General features: G+C 52.5%; 2 protein-coding genes across 3 annotated transcripts; one reads left to right on the top strand and one right to left on the bottom strand.

Annotated features, from left to right (window-relative positions):
• The first annotated feature begins 626 nt into the window (after positions 1 to 626).
• SRRT (serrate, RNA effector molecule) lies at positions 627 to 14,408 on the top strand. Of its 2 annotated transcripts, none has more exons than XM_061210227.1 (20): positions 627 to 910; positions 1,183 to 1,322; positions 6,534 to 6,662; positions 6,924 to 7,070; positions 7,328 to 7,516; positions 9,373 to 9,542; positions 9,674 to 9,858; positions 10,045 to 10,143; positions 10,225 to 10,342; positions 10,529 to 10,686; positions 11,027 to 11,088; positions 11,201 to 11,279; positions 11,581 to 11,769; positions 12,117 to 12,290; positions 12,388 to 12,541; positions 12,697 to 12,890; positions 13,087 to 13,243; positions 13,785 to 13,874; positions 13,987 to 14,113; positions 14,215 to 14,408. In XM_061210227.1, exons 2-20 carry the CDS (start codon positions 1,201 to 1,203, stop codon positions 14,288 to 14,290), a joined length of 2,619 nt encoding a protein of 872 aa, XP_061066210.1. In that variant the 5' UTR covers positions 627 to 910; positions 1,183 to 1,200; the 3' UTR covers positions 14,291 to 14,408. The 2 variants fall into 2 exon arrangements, with proteins under 2 accessions (XP_061066210.1, XP_061066209.1); XM_061210226.1 differs by having other exon boundaries at positions 13,773 to 13,874.
• On the bottom strand, positions 14,188 to 15,480 carry UFSP1 (UFM1 specific peptidase 1 (inactive)). The gene has a single exon (XM_061210228.1). It carries the CDS (start codon positions 15,051 to 15,053, stop codon positions 14,625 to 14,627), a length of 429 nt encoding a protein of 142 aa, XP_061066211.1. The 5' UTR covers positions 15,054 to 15,480; the 3' UTR covers positions 14,188 to 14,624.
• Positions 15,481 to 15,665: the final 185 nt, after the last annotated feature.

Here is a 15,665-nt window from a genome sequence, read left to right as displayed (position 1 = left end):
CAGCATTTCCTATTCTAAACAAGTCTTCACACTCAACTCACTGAACAAGTGGGGGGGCGGTGCATTTAATCTGGGGCAACCCAGATCCTGCTTGGTGGTCAGGCCCTAAACCTATAAACGATCTCATCAAAGTACTGGTTGGGGTTTGCCACTTTTGCTTAAAGATGGGGTGCCTTTCTGGAAGAAGAGCAGGAACAATGGATTTTGCAGGTAGCACGTGCTGAGGCACCAACAAAGGCTGGTTCTCTGATGGGACCACAAAATGGTAGAAAATGCTTTAAAATGGTTGCCGTATCCGCTAAGCGCCCGCACTCCCCAAACCCATGCCCTGCGCAAGGAGAGGGGGGAACCACCCCCGATGAGGTCCGGAGGCTCCGTGATCAAAGTTGGGGAGAAAGCGGCTGGACGCGAACTGTTTCAGACCCCGGGCACATCCGGGAAAGCGCGATCTTCGACCTCGGCGGGAGGAACCTTTCCCTCACGCCCAGAGGGTTCTATCGCCCTCCCGAGGCTACGCTTGGTCCCGCTCTGCTCCCGTAGTTCCTCTCGCCCGCAGTTCTCGTCCTGGAAAGCGCGCGAGACTTCCGGGTCCCCGCCCCTTCCCATCAGCCCCCGGTACTCCCCGCCTTTCCCTCTTTGAGTTGGTTCCAGATCACGCACCGCGGGTTGTAGTTTGTGAGCAGAGGCGCCGTTCTGCGGGTGACGCAGGCGCGGCTAGGGCGGCGCGCGCCGACCGTCCATCCTCTGCTGTCCCACTTTCTTCGCGTCTACTCGGCCCCGTCGCTGAGAGCGCCGTGTCTCCCTCTCACACTCGCAGTCCCCGTCGCGCGCCCGAGGCAAGGGGCGGGCCCAGGTCACCGGGAGAATCTGCTGGCCTGAGCGCGAGACGAACGGCCGCGACCGCTCCCTGGTGGGGGAGGGGAGGGGCCTGGAGAGCGGGGCTGGGGCGGGCAGCTGGGACAGGGGCCTGCGAGTGGGCGGGGAGGTGGGCGTGGAGGCCCCTGGGGGCGAGTGGAGAGTCGGAGCCCAACAGCTGCCGGGGCCGAGGGCTTAGGATGGCGGGGACAGCGGAAGGTTGGCCTTTGCGTAGGGAGGCGGGCGTCCTGCTCCAAGGTGTGGGGGGGAATCCTTTGCTCCTGTCGTCATTGTTCAACACCCCGATTATCCCTGTCCGGGCTCCAGGCCCCTTCTTTCCGCGCCATGGGTGACAGTGATGACGAGTATGATCGAAGGCGCAGGGACAAGTTTAGACGAGAGCGCAGCGACTATGACCGTTCCCGGGAAAGAGATGAAAGACGTCGAGGGGATGATTGGAATGATCGGTAAGACACTGCTTTTTCTTAATTTCGTCCCCCGTCTTATTCTCTTGCATTCAAGTCTCGTTGCAGTTCCCTTAAGGTTTTATTAGAGCGAACCATATGAAATCGCTCATACTTGACCGTTTCATGTGGTTCAGCCTATTTGCTCTTGGCCAAGGAGCTAGCTGTGGCTTGATTTTTGAAATGTCTAGCAGATCAAAGCAATAGAGGTAAGAGTTTGAGTATGAAAAACGAGTGTTTGGGTGTGTGTTTTATTGTTTGTAAATTATACCCCAAAAATGTTGATTCAAAAAAAGTAATATTACAGAATTGACTTGACTGGAGACGTTTGTCAGACCAGTTCCCTAGCAGGATATGTAAATTTCTTGTAATTGTCTAGCCTAAAAACTGAAAGAGTTCTTTGAATAGTGATGGTTGGGTTAATTGATTAGGTTTGACTCAGCTGGTGATTAGCTTTTTGGGATGTTTTTGAGTTAATTATGGTTGAGGTGTTTCTGTTAAGAAACAACTGATAAGGGCTTCCCTGGTGACCCAGTGGTTGGGAATCCGCCTGCCAATGCAGGGGACATGGGTTCAAACCCCGGTCCAGGAAGATCCCACATGCCGAGGAGCAACTAAGCCCGTGCACCACAACTACTGAGCCTGCGCTCTAGAGGCCGCGAGCCATAACTACTGAGCCCGCGTGCTGCAACTACTGAAGCCCGAGCACCTAGAACCCATGCTCCGCAACAAGAGAAGCCACCGTAATGAGAAGCCTGCGCAATGCAACTAAAGAAAGCCTGCGCGTAGCCACAAAGACCCAAAAATTAAATAAATAAATAAATAAATAAATTTATTAAAAAAAAGAGAAACAGCTGCTATTTAAAGGAACTGTGGAAGACTTTTATCTAAGGGACATCACAAATATCTAATCGGTGAGCTGATGGCGCAGGCTTGATTTGGAAACAGGTTATCAGGAAAAAAAGAGTTTGAGGTGGCTTATTGCAATAGCATTTATTCATTCAGTGTTGTTTTGAAAAGTGAGTTCAGTAAATCGTTCAGTCAGTATATCTCTTCACTGTGGAGACTTTATGTGGCACTTTGTTTTGTTTAGTATCTTCTAAGAAAGACGACAACCAAAGGTGTTCTTAATTCTGAAGCTGGCTAAGGTATAGTTATTGCCCTTAAGGAGTTTACAGTCTGGGGCTTGGAGTGGGGGGCAAAATGGCCTTGGGTGTATTTTGCAAATGAGTATATATGAGAGGTCATGATGAAGATGTGAAATGTTGAGGTAACAGATCTGAGGGAGGGGACAAGTGGTGGAGGTGGTGTAGGGGAGAGTGACAGGAAAGGGACACCTAGCAAGGCTTGGAAAGCTGAGTGGGGATTCCTCAGACACAGGTGGAGTGTGCACCTTGGAGTTGGGGGCATAATGTTGTGCACAGAAAAAAGCATATGTTCTAGTTTTTTTAGAGTAGTGGTTCTCAAAATCCCTAAGAGGTCTTTGAGCTTACAACTATTTTTTTTTTTTAATTTATTTTATTTATTTTTGGCTGCATTGGGTCTTTGTTGTTGCGCGCGGGCTTTCTCTAGTTGCGGCGAGCGGGGGCTACTCTTGGTTGCGGTGCGCAGGCTTCTCATTGGCGGTGACTTCTCTTGTTGCAGAGCACGGGCTCTAGGCGCCCGGGCTTCAGGAGTTGTGCCTCGCGGGCTCTGGAGCACAGGCTCAGTAGTTGTGGCGCACGGGCTTAGTTGCTCCGCAGCACGTGGGATCTTCTCGGACCAGGGCTCAAACCCATGTCCCCTGAATTGGCAGGCGGATTCGTAACCACTGCGCCACCAGGGAAGCCCCTAAGCTTACGACTATTTTTTATTTTCTTTTTAATTTTTATTATTTTTCAAAAATTCTTTTTCATTATGGTGTATCACAGAATACTGAATATAGTTCCCTGTGCTATACAGTAGGACCTTGTTGTTTATCCATTCTATAGATAATAGTTTGCATCTGCTAAGCCAAACTCCCACCCCATTCCTCCCCACCCCCCGGCAACCACAAGTCTCTTCTCTATGAGTCTGTTTCTGTTTCATAACAGTTCAGTTGTGTCATAGTTTAGATTCCACGTATAAGTGATATCATATGGTATTTGTCTTTCTCTTTCTGACTTACTTGACTTAGTATGATAATCTCTAGGTCCATCCATGTTGCTACAAATGGCATTATCTCATTCTTTTTTATGGCTAAGTAGTATTCCATTGCATATATTTACCACATCTTGTTTATTCATTCATTTGTCAGTGGACATTTAAGTGGTTTCCATGCCTTGGCTACTGTGAATAGTGCTGCTATGAACATAGGAGTGCATGTATCTTTTTGAATTACAGTTTTGTCCAGATACATGCCCAGGAGTGGGATTGCTCCATCATATGGCAACTCTATTTTTAGTTTTTTGAGGACTCTCCATACTGTTTTCCATAGTGGCTGTGCCAACTTACATTCCCACCAACAGTGTAGGAGGGTCCCCTTTTCTCCACACCCTCTCCAGCATTTGTTATTAGCTTACAACTATTTTTATAGTAATATTAAGGTAGATAGTATTGTTGTTTTCACTGTATTGACATTTGGTACTATAGCAGTGGTGGGTAAAACTGCTGGTGCCTTAGCACAAATCAAGGCAGTGGCACCAAACAGTTAAAAAAAAAAGTTTCACTTCATGTCATTGATGAAGCAATAAAAATTTTAAACTTTATTAAATTGGATTCTTGACTATATGGTTTTTTAAAAAAAAATTTATTTATTTTTGGCTGCATTGGGTCTTCGCCGCTGCTTGTGGGCTTTCTCTAGTCGCGGAGAGCGGGGGCTACTCTTTGTTGCGGTGCGCGTGCTTCTAATTGTGGTGGCTTCTCTTGTTGCGGAGCACGGGCTCAAGGTGTGCAGGCTTCAGTAGTTGTGGTGTGTGGGCTCAGTAGTTGTGGCTCGAGGGCTCTAGAGCGCAGGCTCAGTAGTTGTGGCGCACGGGCTTAGTTACTCCGCGGCATGTGGGATCATCCCGGACCAGGGCTCGAACCCGTGTCCCCTGCATTGGCAGGCGGGTTCTTAACCACTGCGCCACCAGGGAAGGCCGACTATATGGTTTGTAATACACGTGATGATAGGAAGTATGCATAAAGCACTTCTGCATATAGTATGGTGGTTATCTTGAGGAGGAGCATTTGTGGGATTGAGTTGTGAGCTGAACTAACAGTCCTCATCTCCCCCCCCCCGCCGCCCCCTTCAGGTTTGTTACCTGAATGAAAGGCTATCAAACAGTGCTTATTCATATCTGGGTATTTGGTAGACATTTTGAAAAAAGCTAAGAGAACTTGTTACTTTAAGGAAAATTGTCAGTTTTGTTCCCAGTGAGGAAGTGGAACTTTCCAGTGTAAACTAAAATTTTGGAAAACTTGTATCTACCAATGTCAGCTTGACAGCTTCCCATTACTTTAAAAGACTTTTCTGGTGAGATAGGGAGTGATACTAATGATTATGATATTTTGATACTGTGTAATGAGATGTGTGAAGATCTTTTCAAAGAGCAAGGTAGAATAATGAATTTTAATGTAGCAGAGTACAAAATGTTCATTGATTTAGTTTCAGATTCAACATTGCAGCTAGCCTTTAAGAAGCTATCTCTTGCCAAGTTTTGGGTAGTATCAAAAACAAAGAATATCCCCAGCTATCTGAAAAGGTTATTAAAGTGTTCCCTTTTCCAACTACATATCACTGTGAGGCCAGATCTTCATATTTTTCAACCAAACAGCGTATCATAATAGGTTGAATGGAGAAGTATATACTATGAGAATCCAGCTGCCTCTATTAAGCCAGACCTTGAAAAGATTTGTAAATGAAGTAATGATGCAACTTTTCTCATTAAAATTTTTTTGTAAAATAGCTATTTTTTATAAAAATATATAAATGTGTAGTTTATGTTATTATATAACTTCAAAATTATTAGATTTTTCTTTTGTTCTAATTATGAATACAGTTAAGTATTGATAGATCTAAGCCACATAAGCAAAAGCTCTTTCAATCTTCAATAATTTTTAAGAGTGTAAGGGGGTCCCAAGACTGAAAAGTTTGAAAACCACTGGGTTATAGCAGAGGATTTTCTTTTTTATTTTGTTAAGATGGAGATGGGGTTGGCTGGTAACTGGTAGAGAACCTGGAATGACAGCCAGGAACCAAGGGTTGGTTTTTTTTTTTTAAATAAATTTTATTTATTTATTTTTGGCTGCGTTGGGTCTTCGTTGCTACATGTGGGCTTCTCTAGTTGCGGCGAGCGGGGGCTACTCTTCATTGCGTTGCGCAGGCTTCTCATTGCGGTGGCTTCTCTTGTTGCAGAGCACGGGCTCTAGGCACACGGGCTTCAGTAGTTGTGGCTCGCCGGCTCTAGAACGCAGGCTCAGTAGTTGTGGCGCATGGGCTTAGTTGCTCCGCGGCATGTGGGATCTTCCTGGACCAGGGCTCGAACCCCTGTCCCCTGCATTGGCAGGGGGATTCTTAACCACTGCGCCACCAGGGAAGCCCGGAACCAAGGTTTTGAATAGTATTTTGTACTGGCATTTAAGCAAGGGCATGGCATGGTTGGATTTGTGTTTGAGAAAGATCATTTTGACCTTGGAGTGGAGGAAGGGGAGAGACCAGAGGTAGGGAAGACAAACCAAGGCTGCACTTAAAGGAGAAATGGCCAGGACCAGGGCACATGGACCAGGGCAGAGTTTGTGGGGATGGCATGGAAAAGGACAGCTTTCATAGGATTTGAGGCAGAGGATTAACAAGCCAGTAACAAATTAGTGGTGAGCGTGACACTTGATAACTGGATACCTGGCGATAATGTTGGTGCAACTGAGAGTGGGAAACAGGAGGGGGGAAGCAAGTTTGGGCCCATAGTGATAGAAGTAATAGGCTCGATTCTGACATGTTGATTTTGAGGTGACAGTGGCCGTCTGGGAGGGGTTGTTGATGTTGGTCTGAAGCTCAGGAAGAAGGCCAGGCTGGAGGAGTTGGCAGGCCATCAGTTTGTGGGTAATGGTTGAAGTGATGGAAGTAGACAAGAGGTTTTTTCCTCTTAGAGGGAAGTTTTATAATTTCAGGCTTTTAGTCTCGTGTCTCAGATACGATGGGAAGGGCCTGTCCAAGAGTGTGATCTTGGGATATCCAACTGTGTCTTATTTACTGCTACTTGTTCTTATCTCCAGAGAGTGGGACCGTGGCCGGGAGCGCCGCAGTCGGGGTGAATATCGTGACTATGACAGGAATCGGCGAGAGCGCTTCTCCCCTCCCCGACACGAGCTCAGCCCCCCGCAGAAGCGCATGAGGCGAGACTGGTGAGATGGCCACGGTTTCTCTGTCTTCTCTCCTCAGCCTCAGTTCTACCTGGGCCTCAGCTGTCTTCCCTCACTTCTGCTGAGAACTTTCTTGGTCATTTCCTTTTCTCAAAATTCCCATAAACCCATCTTTTTTGGTTCCTCTAAACCCCTGGGTGAGAGACCACATTGCAGGTGTGCCCCTCCCTCTGTCCCATCTGCCTTTGTGCTCAGGAGACATGATGGCCTTCTCTGTCTGACTTTTGTGTCCCCCACCCTCAGGGATGAGCACAGCTCTGACCCATACCACAGTGGCTATGAGATGCCCTATGCTGGGGGGGGTGGGGGCCCAGCCTACGGCCCCCCTCAGCCCTGGGGCCATCCAGACGTCCACATCATGCAGCACCATGTTCTGCCGATCCAGGCCAGGTAAAGACCTGCGGTTCTGGGGTTCTCGCGAGAAGGGAGTCGGTAGGCCTGGGGGATGGATCGGGGCTGCTGAAGACCACGGCTGGAGCCAGGAGAAGTGGGTCAGGCACACTGGCGTGCCCGTGGGGGTGGCCGCAGCTGGCGCCTGGGGTCATGTCCCTGGTGGGCGAAGGAAGGGGGCAGCTGGCTACCTCGGCCCGCCATCCCCCCACCCTCTTCCCCCACAACCAAGACTTCCTGACCGGGCCCCCCCTCAGGCTGGGCAGCATAGCAGAGATCGACTTGGGTGTGCCGCCACCTGTGATGAAGACCTTCAAGGAGTTTCTCCTGTCTTTGGATGACTCTGTGGATGAGACAGAGGCAGTTAAGCGCTATAACGACTACAAGCTGGATTTCCGGAGGCAGCAGATGCAGGATTTCTTCCTGGCTCATAAAGATGAGGAGTGGTGAGTGCCCCTCCTCTCCTGCTATCTTTTCCCTGGCATGTTTCCCCTGGCCCCGCCAGTGGAGCCTGCAGCCCTGTCCTCTTCCCATTTTCCCCAATCCAGAACTTCCTGGGGGTGGGGGATGGGAAGCGTCACAGCACTGGCTGATGGGTTCTCCTCCTCACTTCCACGTCCGCCACGGTCCCCACCCCATCTCCCTTCCCCACCGTCCTCAGCGAGTGAGACGCCTCCAGGCAGCTGGCCAGAGCCGCCTGTTCCCCTGGGGCAGCAGACAGACTGCTTCCCACTCGCTGATACTGGGTCATTGTCATCCCTGATCGCCGGGACCCTGTGTGGCTGTGGCATCCTCCCAAAAGCAACGAGTGAATCCAGACAAGAAAAGCAAAGATCTCAGTGTCGTTTGACAGAAAAAGAATTTTGATTTTTTTCCTTTTGTGGATGTTTTAATTTTAATCAACCATCTTTTCCCCCCTTCCTGCTCCTCCTCCTCCTCATCCTCTTTCTGCTCCTCCTCCTTGAAAAGAGCCAGAACTGGGAACTACACCCGCTCATCGACGGAGCTCGGAGCAAACCCACCTCCACCCCCACCATACCCAGCCCATACATGAGCCCCCTGGGCTGACGGCGCTGCCCCGGCCAGGCAGACAGGCAGGGCACTGCTGTGCACAATGCAGCGGTTTAGCTGAATGTGATTGCTCAGGCAGCTAGTCAGTCAGGGCCGCCACCGCGGAGTCCCGCGGGGGTGGGGCATCCGGGCCGGGCGCCCCAGCCAGGAGCCAGCCGGTGGCCCACCAGCCAGCATGGGCCCTGGGCGCGGCTAGTTAAATCTTGAGCTCTGTTTGACCAAGCGGCCAAGGTAAAGATCCTGGAGGTGACGCCTGCGGCTTTCCTTTCCTCTTACGCTCAACTTGTGGTTCTGTTCTGTCACTGTCTCCTCTTTCTTCTTAAGCTGTGTCTTTGTCTCACTTCCTCGTGAACCTTTCATTCTTTCTCCGTCCTTGTTCTTGCTCCTGCCTAACGCTTCTTTCTACTGTTTTTTTTTTTTTTCCTCCCCCTAGTCTGTTTGGTCTTTAGTTTTCCTTTTTGTTTTTGACTTCTGGGACTTTCTGTCACTTTCCCCTTTCTTTTTTGCATATCCTAATTTCTTCTGTCCCTCCCCCCCCACTCCTGCCCCCCTTCCCAGGGTCCTAATTTAAGTGTTTCCTTTTTCATGATCTACCCTAGCCCCCTCCCCGTCCTCTCTCGATCCCTGTGGGCAGTACCTGAGGTTATAAGGGCTCTTCAGTTTCTCCCTTTGGTCTTTCCCTGTCCCTTCACCATCTGCTTATCTTCCCAAGGGTGGAGAAAGGTATCCTGCCTTTTTTTGGCTTTTCCTTTCTGGTGATTTCAGGTTTCCCTGTCTTCCACCAAGGGATGGAGGGAGCTGGTGGGAGCTGTCCTTTTAATGACTCTAGTTTGGGGTTGGCAAGGAGAGGGAGGCTCTTTGGGGACTACTATTTCCTTAGCGTTCCTCTGGGAAGCTTTGGGAAACTACACTTTTTAAAATTTGTGTTTCCCAGATACGCAGGGCAGTCAGTCTGCCTCCAGCCCTGGCTCCCCCTGTAGCCATGCTCTTTCCAAATCCAGAGCTCTTAGCTCCTGGCTCTTCCCTAGATCTTCTCAGAGCATAACCTCTGGTTCCTTTTGGGGGGATTGGGTGGTTCTAGTGCACCCCTCTCCCCTCGTCTCTGCTTTTATGATCTTTTGTGGGTGTGAGAGGATGGGGGCTTTCCCCTGATTTTCCTGGGCCCCTCCCCATGTCCTGGCTCTGGCCTCCAGTGACTGTTTGGCCTCTTCCCTCCCCACTTCCTTCCCAGGTTTCGGTCTAAGTACCACCCAGATGAGGTGGGGAAGCGTCGGCAGGAGGCCCGGGGGGCCCTGCAAAACCGACTAAGGGTATTCCTGTCCCTCATGGAGAGCGGCTGGTTTGATAATCTTCTGCTGGACATAGACAAAGCTGATGCCATTGTCAAGATGCTGGATGCAGGTGGGTGGATTGGGAGGGGTGGGATTGTCTGGTGACCAAGGTCTTGGTTGAAAATGGAAATAGATGGACAGAAAGCCAGAGGCTGGAGGCCAGGGCCCTTGGATGGTGACCTCTGCTCCCTTTGTTGGTAGCTGTGATTAAGATGGAAGGAGGTACAGAGAATGATCTACGCATCCTGGAGCAGGAGGAGGAGGAGGAACAGGCAGGAAAGCCTGGGGAGCCCAGCAAGAAAGAGGAAGGCCGGGTTGGACCAGGCCTGGGGGATGGAGAACGCAAGGCCAATGAGAAGGATGACAAGAAAGAAGATGGCAAACAGGTCTGAGTGCTGGGGCTTCTGGGTGCTGCCTGTGCGGCCTGGGGAGGAGAATGGAGCTGTTTCGGGGGTTGTGTCTCGGGTGGGGGAGAGGCGAACTTGTGGGCTCAGCTGTGGAGGGTGGGTGGGGCCCTCTGACAAAGGCTGATGGGGAGACCAACATCCCTGGTGATTTGTCTCTACCTGTAGGCTGAAAACGACAGTTCTAGTGATGACAAAACTAAGAAATCCGAGGGTGACGGGGACAAGGAAGAGAAGAAAGAAGACTCTGAGAAAGAAGCCAAAAAGGTAGGCTCTCCCTTGCCCAGGGTCAGTGTCGGGGCTGGGTCCTGGTACCTGACTCATCTCCCCTTGCTGTGGCTCTTACAGAGCAGCAAGAAGCGGAATAGGAAGCATAGCGGTGATGACAGCTTTGACGAAGGCAGTGTGTCCGAGTCGGAGTCAGAGTCGGAGAGCGGCCAGGCCGAGGAGGAGAAGGACGAGGCTGGTAGGTTTTATTTTCTTCGCTTCTAGTCCAGTCTCTTCACACTGAACGGTGTGGCGGGAGGTTGGTGACATTGATGGGAGGGTGGCCTTTTGGGGGGGACTGGTGCGGGGAGGTTTGACAGCTTCTCTATCCTCTCCTCCTCAATTGACAATAAATTTTCACCAACTCCCACCACTTCCTGCATAGAGGAAGCACTCAAGGAAAAGGAGAAGCCCAAGGAAGAAGAGAGGGAGAAGCCTAAGGACGCTCCTGGGCTGGAATGTAAACCCCGACCGCTGCATAAGACTTGCTCTCTCTTCATGCGCAACATTGCGCCCAACATCTCCCGGGCTGAGATCATTTCTGTGAGTGGGGAAGAATGGTACTGGGGGCAGGGATGACGCCCAGGCTCCATTCCTTCATGTGGGGGCGACAGCGAGAAGATAACCTGGCACTGCTTCTGACCTACATCTCTGTTTCTCTGATGGGGAGGCCCCCTTCCCATGGGCCCACGCCCTTCAAAGAGGCTGGCCCTGGTTGCATGGTTTGCTTTCAAGTGCTGTTATTCTTAAGCCCTTAATTGTTTCTTCCTAGTCCAAGGAAAGATGAAAAGGCAGTTCCCCAGGGTTCTGAGGACATGGGGATTGGAGGAAGAAGTGAATCCTTGAATCACAAAGTGGGGCTTCTGTTTCTCTGCTTTTCCAGCTTTGTAAAAGATATCCCGGCTTTATGCGTGTGGCGTTATCGGAGCCCCAGCCCGAGAGGAGGTAAGGAATGGAGGGAGGTGTGACCCTGGATACCTTGGGGAAAAGGTGCAGGGAAAGATTGGTGGACAACATCACCTCCCTCCCAGGATTATGCTGACATTTTCTTGTTTAGGTTTTTCCGTCGTGGCTGGGTGACCTTTGACCGCAGCGTTAACATTAAAGAGATCTGCTGGAACCTGCAGAATATCCGAGTGAGTCCTGGGAGTGGGACTGTTGAGGAAGAGCAGGTGGGGCTCCCCACGCTCCCCACAGTCTCTGATTCCTTTGTTCATTGATGGCTTCATTCGTCTGCTCCTTATTTCATCCATTGAGTCTGCTCACGTGAATTGTGTGCAGTTGTCTCTGGGTTTGGCTCTGAGACTGTTCCTGTGAACAAGACACCCCTGCTCCCTGTCCTTAGGGAGCTCAGTCTAATCGCTAGCGCGCTCGGTCGGGCCAGTCTTTGAGTGGCTCTTCTTGGGCAAGTGTTGGTGAGCCTTCTGTTCCCTGCAGCTCCGGGAGTGTGAGCTGAGCCCTGGTGTGAACAGAGACCTGACCCGTCGCGTCCGCAACATCAACGGCATCACCCAGCACAAGCAGATAGTGCGCAACGACATCAAGCTGGCGGCCAAGCTGATCCACACGCTGGACGACAGGACCCAGCTCTGGGCCTCGGAGCCTGGGACGCCTCCTCTGCCAACGGTTAGTGACTCCGCGTGGAACTTGTTAAAAAGCCGCTGGTTCCCCCTCATCTGCTGTGGGCACCTCTGGCCTTACCTGATCTGTAGCATTGACCCCCCTGTACCCACCCCCGTCTTTGCCCCTCTCCTCCTGGGCAGCATCTCCAGCTTCCAACAAAACAGATTGGTATTAGTGATCATTTATCGGCTAGGGCAGAACACATACACAAATTAAGACAAATAATGAGGCAAATGTAACGGCCCAGCTGAGCCCTGAACTCCCTTCTGCCCCACATCGCCTTTTCAAATGAGAAGGTTCCTAGGCTACCCTGAGGAGTTTTGTCTGCTCCACCTCTCTCACCCTACCAGCGTCTGCCCTCGCAGAACCCCATCTTGAAGAATATCACTGACTACCTGATTGAGGAAGTGAGTGCTGAGGAGGAGGAGCTGCTGGGGAGCAGTGGGGGGGCCCCTCCTGAGGAGCCTCCTAAGGAAGGGAACCCAGCAGAGATCAACGTGGAGCGGGATGAGAAGCTGATCAAGGTGCCAGTGGGTGCAGAGTGTGGGGCGTGGGAGAGCCTGGTTCGGGGCGGTAGAGGGGCAAGTGTATGGGGAACTCACAGCTTCTCATTTCTCTTAGGTTTTGGACAAACTCCTCCTTTATTTGCGCATCGTGCATTCCCTGGATTATTATAACACGTGCGAGTACCCCAATGAGGATGAGATGCCCAACCGCTGTGGCATCATCCATGTTCGGGGGCCCATGCCGCCCAACCGCATCAGTCATGGAGAAGGTGAGCTCCCAGCTTTCCCACTCCTGGTTTCCCTCTCTCCCAGCTGCCTCTGGCCTTAGTTCTGCTCTGGTAGCAATGCTCTGCCACCCTCTCCTCTAATCGCCGCCTCTGGGCTCCCTTCTCCAACCTGCTCTCCGTCTGTTCCAAAACCACAGTGCTAGAATGGCAGAAGACATTTGAGGAGAAGCTGACTCCGCTGCTGAGCGTGCGGGAATCTCTTTCAGAGGAAGAGGCCCAGAAGATGGGTCGCAAAGACCCTGAGCAGGAAGTGGAAAAGTTTGTGACCTCCAACACCCAGGAACTGGGCAAGGATAAGTGGCTGTGCCCTCTCAGTGGCAAGAAATTCAAGGTCTGGGATGTTAGACATTTGTGTGTTAGGACTGTGGGAGGAGAGGGTTCAGCCGGGAAGCCTCCTCAGAGCCTGGGGAGGAACTGCTCATTGGGATGAGACGGAGGGGAGGTTGAGTGTCCTTGCAGGTTGGGTCTGGGGAGCTAGGGAACCCTCATTGCTGACTCAGTTCTCACCCCCTCCTCTGTTCACCCAGGGCCCTGAGTTTGTCCGCAAACATATCTTCAACAAGCATGCAGAGAAAATTGAGGAAGTGAAGAAGGAGGTAGCATTTTTTAACAACTTTCTCACTGATGCCAAGCGACCAGCTCTGCCTGAGATCAAGCCAGCTCAGCCACCTGGCCCTGCCCAGAGTAAGATACGATCCATGAGGGTCTGCCCCATTCCCTCTCCCTTGACTGTTGAGAGACTTCTGGTTTTATTTATGTATTTATTTTTGGCCCTGTTGGGTCTTCGTTGCTGTGCGCGGGCTTTCTCTAGTTGTGGTGAGCTGGGGCTACTCTTCGTTGCGGTGCGCGGGCTTCTCATTCACTGCGGTGGCTTCTTTTGTTGTGAAGCATGGGCTCTAGGCACGCGGGCTTCAGTAGTTGTGGCTTGCGAGCTCTATAGAGCGGAGGCTCAGTAGTTGGTGGCGCACGGGCTTAGTTGCTCCACGGCATGTGGGATCTTCCAGGACCAGGGCTCGAACCCGTGTCCCCTGCATTGGCAGGCGGATTCTTAACCACTGCACCACCACGGAAGCCCCTCCTGGTTCTCTTTAACTTGTATCCTGAGAAGTTTCTACCCCACTCTCAGGCCATATTGCTAAAACGCCAGCTGTCCATCTCCCGCCACTGCCCCCCCCCCCCCCCGCCGCAGTAATTCATGTCCCTGTCCGTATTGTACTCCCCCCAGGTCTGACCCCGGGACTCCCCTACCCACACCAGACTCCCCAGGGCCTGATGCCCTATGGTCAGCCCCGGCCCCCCATCTTGGGCTATGGAGGTAAGTGTAAGAGGGAGTTGAAAGGACCTGGACTGGGGCTGGGAGAAAGAAAACTTAGCTAGGATGTAGTTGAGGTCACAGCTTTTCAACTCAACACTGATCTTGTTCATAGCTGGTGCTGTTCGCCCTGCAGTCCCCACAGGAGGGCCTCCATACCCCCATGCTCCCTATGGTGCTGGCCGAGGGAACTATGATGCCTTCCGAGGCCAGGGAGGTTATCCTGGGAAACCCCGAAACAGGTGAGACTGGGCTAAGATGTCTAAATTTTCTTGGCCCTCTTCACACTCCCTTTCAGGGACCCTCAAATCTCACTCCATCTTACCTCTTTCTTATCTCACAGGATGGTCCGTGGAGACCCACGGGCCATTGTGGAATACCGTGACCTGGATGCTCCAGATGATGTGGATTTCTTTTGAGTCATATACGTTTCCTCACTCCTGGTATCATCTATACTTGTGACTGCCTTGTCCCATCCAGCTCTGAGAAGTTTTTGTACGTTCAGCCCTACTGCCAATAAAAGCACTTGCGTGGTGACTCCTGGCTTAATGTATATATGTAATATATTTCCCCAGATTCTCCCAAAAATTAGCTGGGGCCATGGTTGGCTGGGCCTTGCCACTTTAGTGACACCAAAGATCCCAGGCTCTGCTGGGACTTCCTGGGGGTCTGACATCAGGCAGCCTCTGCCTCTGAGATGGGTTAGATCAACGGGTATGGTGCTAGAGAAGGCTCAGTTCTGGGTCCTTAGCCTCAGTCCAGGGTGGGCAGCTGCTTTTCCGAGTTACAGCTGGTCAAGCACAGGTTGTAGAAGGAGTTGGGGTCAAAGGCTGTGCTCACCTCTCGCCAGCCCACCCACCCAGCAGCCTGTAGTTCACTGGGGTTTTTCGGGGCACCCCAGCAGTGAGGGTCCAATACCAGGACGTAGGCTTCCGTGCCTGGCCCCAGGCACACTCCCAGCAAGGCCTTTGACCGGGCATCCGCATCCCCTCCAACCATTACAGGTCCCCCGCCCCCTGCGAAGTGGGAATAAAGCCTCTCCAGTTCCCCCTGAAGCCCTGCTCCACGGGGCACGTGACATAGGCGCCCTTGGGGACCCCCGAAGTGGTCAAGGCAGAGGCTGGCCTCTACACAGCCGATCCAGCTCCGAGAGCCCCGGAACCCGGGGGGCTTGTCGCCCATGTCCTCCAGGGCCGCCTGCACTGCAGCCAGTTCGGGTACGCCCGCCGGCCGGCCCTCTGGCCACGAGCACAGCGTTTGCAGAGTGCGGTAGCCGCAGCCCCAGCCCCGGTCGTCCACGCCGTCGCAGCCGTAATGATAGTAAATGTAATGGCCCGAGAGGAGGGCCAGGCGAGCGCGGCCGCCGCCGCGGCCGGGCGGGGCCAGGCCCAGGTGGACGTCCTTCAGCGGTTCCAGGGCGGTGGGCGGGAGCGGCGGTCGCCGGGCCGGGCAGATCCGTCCTCCAGGCGGCGCGGAGCGAACTCCAGGGAGAACTCTGGGCTCTAGCGCTTCCTCTCGGCCCCGAGTCTTGGGCTAACTGCGGGCAGGACCGGCGTACAGGCCCTGGGGTCGCTCTCGTCCGGGCCCAGGTTTAAGCGCGTGGCACGCCCCGCTGCAACCAGCACCAAGTCGCCGCGCGGGGCTCCCACAATGCACCGCCGCGTCCGCGCCGCCGTCCTTCACTGCGCAGGCGTGAGCTCCACCTCGCTGGGCGGAATGTACTCGCCGCAGCGGCTGATTGTACTCGCCGCCGCGGCGGGGGCGTGGCGCGGGCGCCCATCACCCCACCTCTCA

The sequence above is a fragment of the Eubalaena glacialis genome, chromosome 13 (genome assembly GCF_028564815.1).
Source record: "Eubalaena glacialis isolate mEubGla1 chromosome 13, mEubGla1.1.hap2.+ XY, whole genome shotgun sequence".
Lineage (NCBI taxonomy): Eukaryota > Metazoa > Chordata > Mammalia > Artiodactyla > Balaenidae > Eubalaena > Eubalaena glacialis.
Note: the sequence above shows the minus strand (reverse complement) of the source record. Positions and strands in the feature narration are given on the sequence as shown.

Excerpts from the sequence above, each read along its gene's own strand:
- SRRT (XM_061210226.1), top strand. The coding sequence starts at position 1,201 with ATGGGTGACAGTGATGACGAGTATGATCGAAGGCGCAGGGACAAGTTT. Across the intron at positions 7,517-9,372 it reads GCTCATAAAGATGAGGAGTG|GTTTCGGTCTAAGTACCACC; the intron begins GTGAGTGCCCCT and ends CTTCCTTCCCAG. Across the intron at positions 9,859-10,044 it reads AGAAAGAAGATGGCAAACAG|GCTGAAAACGACAGTTCTAG; the intron begins GTCTGAGTGCTG and ends CTCTACCTGTAG.
- UFSP1 (XM_061210228.1), bottom strand. The coding sequence starts at position 15,053 with ATGGGCGACAAGCCCCCCGGGTTCCGGGGCTCTCGGAGCTGGATCGGC.